The following is an 8,884-nucleotide window of genomic DNA, read 5'->3' as shown; positions in this document are numbered from 1 at the left end:
CATTTCGGATTACGTGTTGCTATTTTAGTTTTGTAAGCTCGTTAATTTGCGTTGTCTTTGATTGCTGTAACAAATACAAGTAATCTTCAAGACCCTCGATACCAGTATCTGACTTTGACCCGATTAGTAGGTAATATGGTTTTGCATATGAGCTTTCGCGCCGAAATATTCAGGCTTAAACGTACATGTTTGTGCATTCTAGAGAGTTCGATCACTCGTAAAGACCCGATTTTATTTTAAATTTTTAATTAAACATTTTAAACAAAGAACCAGCTAGGATAGAAATTAAAAAGAGAGATCGCTATAAGTCCAGTGCCGCAACTATTTGACACTAGTTATTCAGCTCAATCAGCATGTAGTAAGTAGTTCGCTCTGTTTTTAATTTATAATTTATTTCAAAGGGTTTCTTATAGTCCGATATTGAATTTTGTTTAAACACGGACAATTTTTGTAAGCACGTGGTAGGAGTGACAACTATTAGAACTACGCACAGACAGACTAACTGCCATGGACAGATCGGCTGTGATGCTAATCCCTTTCATCTCTCTGCAACACACTTTCGAGAAATATATAATCTATTGTGCCCTTTAGTTTACAAGAAAGGAGCTGTTTATACAGCATGTCTATTAATGGTATTTTCAACATATAATTTTAAGTTTTAAAGGGCCAGGCGACAGGGAATACGGGCCCGCGAAAACCTGACAGCGCCGCCTAACCACGTCCTTAAAGTGGGTTGATGAGGAACTAATGACCGACAAGGGTATCTGGCTGTGTAGAACAGATATCGACAAAATCGATTCGAAAAGAAAGTAGCGAACGCGGAGAATATAAAATCGTATTTCCAGTTGGCCAAGTTTTCGGGCAACCAGCCGACTGGCCAGTCCAGAAATTAGGCCTTGGGCATGCAGGTAACGGTTTATCGACTCCGAACCGTTGTCTCTCTGCACCGATCGGGGTTTTTCCTGTTTTCCGTTCGGTTGCCCGGAGACTTCCGCGCACTTGTTGCATGCGCTCCCCTTTCGCAAGCGGCAAATGCACCCGTTGGCAAGATGTGTGCCACCATCCGTCTGCCAGGCGTCTGCAACCCCGTAAACAAGGGTGGCCATCACGGCTAGCGGCGAAGCCATCGACGCAACCGCTAAAATAGAGAGGCTCAGAAAGCGAAAGTGATTTCGACGGTACTCTAGTGGCCCACAGCCAACTGGCCAGCTAGCCAAATCGCAGCCATGAATGAAAATGGAAATTGCCAACTGGTCAACAAGCAGTCGCGCCAACCGCTGTTACATCAGAAAGAAACTGTGCCGCAGAAGATGACGACTTGCCACAGAGAGCAGAATTGCAGACACAGAAACCGCCGCTTTAATCTCCCTGCGTGGTTTTCTCTCAACTCGCTCCATTGGCATACTGGCATACACCAGCGGTAAAAAAAACAAGGCCATACCACATAGGGTTGTTTTGTTGAGTCTATATAGAATATATTATAGTAAACGGAATCGATCTGGTCTGACCAATTCTGCTCAATTTTGCCCAATTTTTACCGATACTACAGAAGGTGTTCAAATTTTTCGTTCGCACGCCCACTACCTGAGTAACGGGTATCTGATAGTCGGGAACTCGACTAGAGCATTCTCTTGTTTTGACTTCGGATTATACAAGGTTTAAGAACCCTCGATCACCCGACTTTCGGGTTTGTCATAGTTAGGGGATTAAGACTTCAGAGCTATTTTCGCAATAACTTTATTGAGTAATACTGTCGAAGTCTATGCAGCGTGTCTCTAGTTTCTCCACCGCCGCTGTGAATAAATATATAATTTGCGATGTACGAAGACTGACCATCTTTGATCGCCGGAGTGGAGCGCTGCGTCAGTTGTATTTCTGACTCGCTGGACAACGGTTCACGTAGCGGCTTGTGTCTGCCTCTGGGCTCTCGACCACTCTCGCGCCGCTTTTTACTTTTGCCTGTGAAAAGCCCTGTGAATGGTGGATACCCGATACCCAATACCCGATACCAGATACCAAATACCATAACCGCCCAGTAGGTACTTGGCGTGATTCACAGTTAAGCCGTATAATCGTTGTACTCGTGAGCGCATTGATCAATTCAACTTCGTCGGGTCGCCGAGGTTGAGGTTTCGATGTTGACGGTTTTCGCCGCCGCTGCCTGATAAGGTTCAGACGCACATCCGACCAGTCGTCAGTTGGCTTAAAAGCGTGCGAGGTGGAGCATCGCGTAAACGGAACAACCGATCGTCCGCCTCAGTTGCCAAATGACCGATTAGCCGACTACAAATTCGACTTCAATTCCGATTCGACGGGCCAAGAAGGCGGGACCCGCGCTGATTGACCAAGTGAGTGTCCGAGTGTGTGCGTGGCCTTGCCGAGTGACTGTGATTAGATAACAAACCCCCTCCTAATTAGAAACCCAAACAGCTAGTACTGTCCCAAAGGCAAAACCTGAATAAAAATCAAAATACGTAAATATATGAGCAGACGGTTAAATATTGAACAAAAAATAGGCAGGTACGTGGTGCAACCTAACGCACATAGATCTTGGCCAACCAACCGCATTGTATAATCGCCCGAAACGTGACGGGACTTCCACTGGTTTAAAGACAGAGGTTGATAGCCGGCTTATCAAATCCAATTAGCCGATGCCCTATCGGATGCGGCCAATGGGGTTCGCTGATAAGAGGACAGCTGGCCAACTCAATCCTCTGATTGCTGGCTATCAAAAGAAGCCTATTAAAAAAAAAAAATGGGTCCCATATTGCTGTAAATAAAATTCATAGTCCGTGACTCACTTGTCGGCTTTGATATATGGATCATCATGGGCACACGCTTATCATCCAGGAATGCGTCATCCGCGATTCCGCCGTGGAGCTCTTGGTCCCCTGGCATCGATTTTCCACTTAATTAGGTTTTCTAAGCGAGCGATTGCCACGAAAAACCTGGTCACCGCCGTGTAATCTACATACTCACCCGCCCCTGGGGTGAGTGCGATAAAATCAGCAAGCTCATCAAACTATTTACGCCGTTTTTGCTATTCGGTATTGCTCTGGCTGGAGTGCATGTGCCTTGGCTTGCGGGTGTAGCCGCTCTAATTGATTTCAAAAATGCAACCTGCTGCAGAACTCAACCGTGTAAACAATAGCGTGCAGGCACCTAGCCCCCAAAACGACATGACGGAGGGGTTCGATGGCGATTAAGAACCCAATCTGATAGCAGGACCGTGGCTGGGTCCATACTGCGACCGTAAGATGGCCCGCTGATGACGCCCGCAGAGCGTGTGCACGAGTTCCAGTACGAGTTGCCGCCTCGTTTTCTTGTTCCCGTATCTTCCATCTTTTTCTCTGCACTGTGCTCCGTCGTGCCGCTTACATAAGTGGGATCCGTCTCCTCTTCCGAGCTAAGTGGTTGTGGCTGATGGCCATCCCTCTGCAGAAGCGTGGTCCCAAACGTTTTTATATATTATGCAAATTAAACAGCGAAATCGCAAGTCAAACGCCCGGCGCCGCCGCCACACCTCGCGGATGCTGTGCCTCCGGGCGAGGCCAACGCGGAAAGCGTGCCACTGACCCACACAGCGAACTACGAACGCCACTCACCGGTTGCGACAGCAGCGAATTTCACGCTGGCTGAGGCAATGCCAGCGGCAATAAAGCGGCACATTTTTGTCAACGCTTATTGAGCCAGTTGCCCAAGTCTTACGTGTCCATCGGCATCGCCATCGTTACCGCCATCACCATAGCCATGGCCAGTTTATTGCCCATGACATTCAAAAAGCCACCTAAACTGCCGTAACTGACTTGTTCATATGGCTTTGGTTAGTGCTGGGAAGTATCTGGAAAGTAGTTTCTGTAATCGATGCATGTCACATAGCTGGGACTAAATGGTGCTTCATGGGTTAAAAGTAATCGGTGCTCATTCGTCAAATGCCTACATCTAGCAATGTGCAACATTGCCCCCGAAAGCCATTCGCTTCTCTTACTTCTTTAACCAATCATGATCATTTAAATTACCATTTAAGATACTTAATTGTAGGGGTTTTTTTTTCTGATTACCAACCAATTTGAGGTTTTCTTATTTTTACCACATTTCTAAACGAGCACTCAACATATTTCAATACAAACCTTATCCTTATCCTATTAATAAGATTGACTCAGAATGAAAAAATTGAGACGGCGAGTGTATATATTTTCGCTGGATTTCGTTCGATGTCCCGTCAGCAATCAATTGATATTCATAAGGCAGTTGACGGGAACCTGTACTAACCGCGGCGGTGTATTGCTTGAACTCTCTCAACCCGCGATCAGATCAAAATTGGAATGGCCTGAGCCCACTGTGATGGAATCTGGAACCGGAATACGCCCGGCGGGTACAAAGTGCAGTCTTTGTCCAGTTAGCAGCTCGCATTGTGCAAGTGGCCAAGTCACGCCCCTCATTACCGCTTCAACTGGCACTATAATTTCCTGATCCAAAGTGTTGATACACGGGAGAATTGCTAATTGCATGAATCTTGCTTTTAAATGTGTTTTGCCTCTAACGCATTGTCAATTACATGAAAACCGATTTGCAGAGTCTGCCGTTTGGCGATTTACGTCAATATAAATGTTATTAACCTTTGAAAAGTTACGTGCGGAGTTAAAAGTTGGCTGTGATTTAAATACTTCTCTGGCTGATAGTCCCCTACATTCTATAAAAATATGTACACCCAATAGTTAACCACACTATTCCGCTTCATTCCAGCTCGGTTTATAAACCATTTACAGAACCGATCTCAATTCTAGCATCACAGGATCAACAAACATAAGTGACAACAAAATGGCAATCATACTGCAAGAAGCCCAGGAGTGGTATCGGGACCTAATGGACAATAAGAGCGGTATGTCGGAAGCATGAGTTTTGCTTCGGTAATTTTAGATAACGTCTTTGCATTTCAGATCCTCGCGTCAACGACTTCTTTCTGCTATCCTCGCCACTGCCCACACTTTGCATGTGCATATTCTATGCCTACTTCAGTAAATCCCTGGGACCCAGACTGATGGCCAAACGAAAACCGATGGAACTGCGAACGGTTTTAGTTGTATATAACGCGATACAAACAATATTTAGTGCGTGGATCTTCTATGAGGTAAGTGACTCATGCCCCCCTTGTCCTGCCTACAGCCTAATCCGTATTTCCCTTCATTGCAGTACTTAATGAGCGGATGGTGGGGCCACTACAGCTTCAAGTGTCAGCCCGTTGACTATAGCACCACTGGCTTGGCCATGCGGGTAAATTCGTCCAGGGATATCCCTGAAAAAGTATATTTAAACTCTATTCCACCGTCTAGATGGTCAACATTTGCTGGTGGTACTACATATCCAAGTTCACAGAGTTCTTCGATACACTCTTCTTCATTCTGCGAAAAAAGAACGAGCACGTCTCCACACTCCACGTCATCCATCACGGCTGCATGCCTTTCTCTGTTTGGATGGGTCTCAAGTTTGCACCAGGTACGTATAGGAATCGCGTTTATATACATAGATGGAAAATGTACAGCACATTAATTTTCTCAATCACAGGCGGTCATAGCACCTTCTTTGCCCTTCTCAACTCGTTCGTGCACATTGTAATGTATTTCTACTACATGATCGCCGCCATGGGTCCGAAATACCAGAAATATATCTGGTGGAAGAAGTACCTGACCACCTTTCAAATGGTAGTGAACTAGGTTCCCATACTTTGCGAGATTTGTTTATGTTTTCCTCTGACTTGCAGGTTCAATTTGTGGCTATTTTCACCCACCAGTTCCAGCTTCTGTTCCGCGAATGTGATTACCCCAAGGGCTTCATGGTCTGGATCGGTTTGCATGGCGTTATGTTCCTGTTCCTGTTCTCCGACTTTTACAAAGCGAAGTATCTCAATGCAGCTCGACGTCGCCGGCAGGCGGTCAAGGCCAACGGCTATGCTAACGTCTTGCCTTCGAATGGACACAGCAAGCATCTCGGAGAGGGTGACGCCCTGGTTGGAAACGGCAGTAATACTGGGGCTTGCATGGTAGGTCTTACCTTCACCGAATACCTAATCAGTGGTCCATTAATGGGATGCAAGGTCATCACCTGAGTGATACAAGTGGGGACTAAGCACATATATTTTCTTTACATACCCAAGGCCCTAACGCCCCGACCTCACCAAGGTGAGGTGAGGTGAGCCGGCGTGGGCTGTTATATCATCATAATTTTGTTTATCAACTTAAAATTCTATCTAGCTAAGTTAAGCAAACAGCACTTGCGAACTCTCAGCGGGGGATGTTTCAATTAGCGCTAGCATGTGAAGCCGGATGCGATGGTCCAAGCCCAGTCCCAGCCCCAATCTGCCGCCCATTAGAAAAACACACAATTGAGCATTCGCTCAGGCACACACGTGCAACCGTCTAGTGCAGTCTAAACCCATTGAACTAATTGAACACTCTTTGTTTTCGTTTCAGCCGGTGATGGAGGACGAGTACGTAAAAAGCAACGGGCAATCTAATGGTGCCTACAAGGACGGCTTTTTCAAGGAGGGCGTGTTATCCAACAACGATGCCATCTTTAACCCGGACAGCAGTAGTTCTAGTCTGCATCAGCGCAAAGTCAAATAACTGCTGATTATGTGTACTTCGATGATATTCATTATGTTTATGTTAATTGATTAGCGTGTAACTGAACCAGATTGAAGAACAAAACAAACAAAAAAACTTGGCAGAAGTAGCTGAAGACGATTGAGACCACAGCAAAGCAAAATAAGGAGAGCTCGGTTTATGGATTGTTTTTAATAATTTATATTTTAAATACGTAGAATACATCAAATCCGTTATATCAAAACTCATTCGGATGAGCGGAATCTTACGAATCAAACACCACCTATGCCGACCCCCGCGAACCGTCAAATAAAGCTAAGTAGGAAGAGAAGCGGAAGCACAAGCCAACTAAGAGATAATCAAACCAATCACTATGAAGGTCCCGTTAAAACGTAAATCCGTTGCGCAGAGGAAAGTTATTTTTTGAAGAATATTTATAGAGCCATAAAGCCTGCTTAAATCAACTGCATATTCAAATTACCTATATTAGTGTAGCTTACTGCATAGAAACACCTACAAAGACGTACATACTCACTTTAGGTGTAACATATTTTATGGACATTTTTGATAACGAATTAAGATGTTACGACCTTATGATATATGAAAGCAAGCTATACATGCTCTAAACTCAAATAACCCGTTATACTATTTGTAGCTTACTTTGAATATTGAGAGAACGGCAGTTTGTTAAAATACTTTGTAAAACTTATTTATACATTGTAGCTAGCTAGCCAATTGCAAAATGCAACACGACTCAGACCTCCCTTTCGCCTTTCTAGGCAATATGACTATAAAACGGACGACCGCAGAATAGTCAGACAAAAAAGGGTGACACAGAACATGGAGATAGCTTTTATACTGTAAGTGCAAACCGGCTTGAGGGGGAGACAATCAGTTTATTCGGTGGTTTTCAACTATTCACATTTCATTAAACCTCCTTTTGGTGTGGCTCATATATATTACTTTATAACTACCTATTCTTTATCCGCTTGTTCCCATTTTTGGTTTGAAGTTGATCGAGTTTATTTCAGAGAAGTGAGAAGTATTGGTGACAAATTATTTGTAAGTGTAATTCTGTTTGTTAACCCGTGCGAATGGTTTCATTGTTAGGTTATCTTGCTAAAGCTGACAAGTTCAAAAACTATAGTAAACCGAAATAAAGCTTATTAATTTATATTTAAACAGTTCAAGAAAATATTTCAATCATATTAACGCATATTTTGTTTGTATAACCTACATGGCAGGTATTGAATCCCTGGGGTCATTGTAGTAAAAATTCTCAATCCATATTTAATATTATTGACACTGTTGTTGTTAATAAATGATCACATTTAATTTAGTCCCACTTATAACTGATACGTAGAGGCCTTAGAGCCTCTGGATGTGTGGCGATCCCCTATTGAGATTGGACATTGTTAGAAATATTACCAAAGCATATTGCCAGCCACGAAAATCGGTAAACTTAGTGACTTGAAGTTTTACAAGAAATAATAAAGGCTTGAATGTGATGTTCACTATCAGATACCTGAATCTTAGTTAACAAGTTTTTGAAAATGATCCAACTTTTATAGAACTTTGTTTGTAATATTAAATTTACAATAATAATTAACAAATTAATGCGATTAATGTATATGGCATACACCAAGACCGTTGATCAAACAAATGTTAGCCTTTTAAACGTTTGTTTAAAAGAACTCTGGAAATAATACGATTTTAAAAGAATTACGCGGAGCAGAAATCAGATATTTTTAAATCAACCTAACCCGACTAGTGAACCTAATCAGGAATACTTAAACGCAAAAAGAAAAGAAGATAGCTTTAGCAAAATGTCTATTTAAACGCTGTGATTTTGGGATCTGTAACAAATAGTATTAAGCATGCAGATTCTATAGTCAAATAAGTATTAAGTTTTAGTGTATCCCTGTGAGACGAAGCGCACCAGGAGTATGTGCGCAAGCGACTATTATATGTACATGAAGAAATTTAAATCGGCTGCTTTTATCCGATCTTAGCTAGTGATACAAAAACACAGATTTAAAAAAAAATAATGTAAACATATAATGTAAATTTGTTGAAATATTTTGAATTTTAAAATTAATCTTAATCTATCGATTTCCCAAAAACAATTTTGCCAAAACAACTCTAACAAAACGCCCAAAACAGTTATGCCCACACTTTTGATTTTTTTTCATTTTATTATTTTTTTGCCAATAGAAAACTCCCGATCGGGAAGTAACGGGTATATGATAGCTTTTTTATAAAGCGAATAATTTAATTGAATA

The 8,884-nt window shown here is 42.7% G+C and overlaps 1 protein-coding gene across 1 annotated transcript; it reads left to right on the top strand.

Annotated features, from left to right (window-relative positions):
- Nucleotides 1–1,877: 1,877 nt before the first annotated feature.
- On the top strand, nucleotides 1,878–7,784 carry LOC120452481 (elongation of very long chain fatty acids protein). The gene is made up of 8 exons (XM_039636729.2): nucleotides 1,878–2,348; nucleotides 4,747–4,882; nucleotides 4,941–5,131; nucleotides 5,194–5,274; nucleotides 5,334–5,496; nucleotides 5,566–5,702; nucleotides 5,762–6,040; nucleotides 6,471–7,784. The coding sequence occupies exons 2-8, from the start codon at nucleotides 4,822–4,824 to the stop codon at nucleotides 6,621–6,623; spliced, it is 1,065 nt and encodes a 354-aa protein (XP_039492663.1). The 5' UTR covers nucleotides 1,878–2,348; nucleotides 4,747–4,821; the 3' UTR covers nucleotides 6,624–7,784.
- Nucleotides 7,785–8,884: the final 1,100 nt, after the last annotated feature.

The sequence above is a fragment of the Drosophila santomea genome, chromosome 3R, assembly GCF_016746245.2.
Source record: "Drosophila santomea strain STO CAGO 1482 chromosome 3R, Prin_Dsan_1.1, whole genome shotgun sequence".
In the NCBI taxonomy this organism is placed as follows: domain Eukaryota; kingdom Metazoa; phylum Arthropoda; class Insecta; order Diptera; family Drosophilidae; genus Drosophila; species Drosophila santomea.
This window is presented reverse-complemented; position numbering and strand designations above follow the sequence as displayed.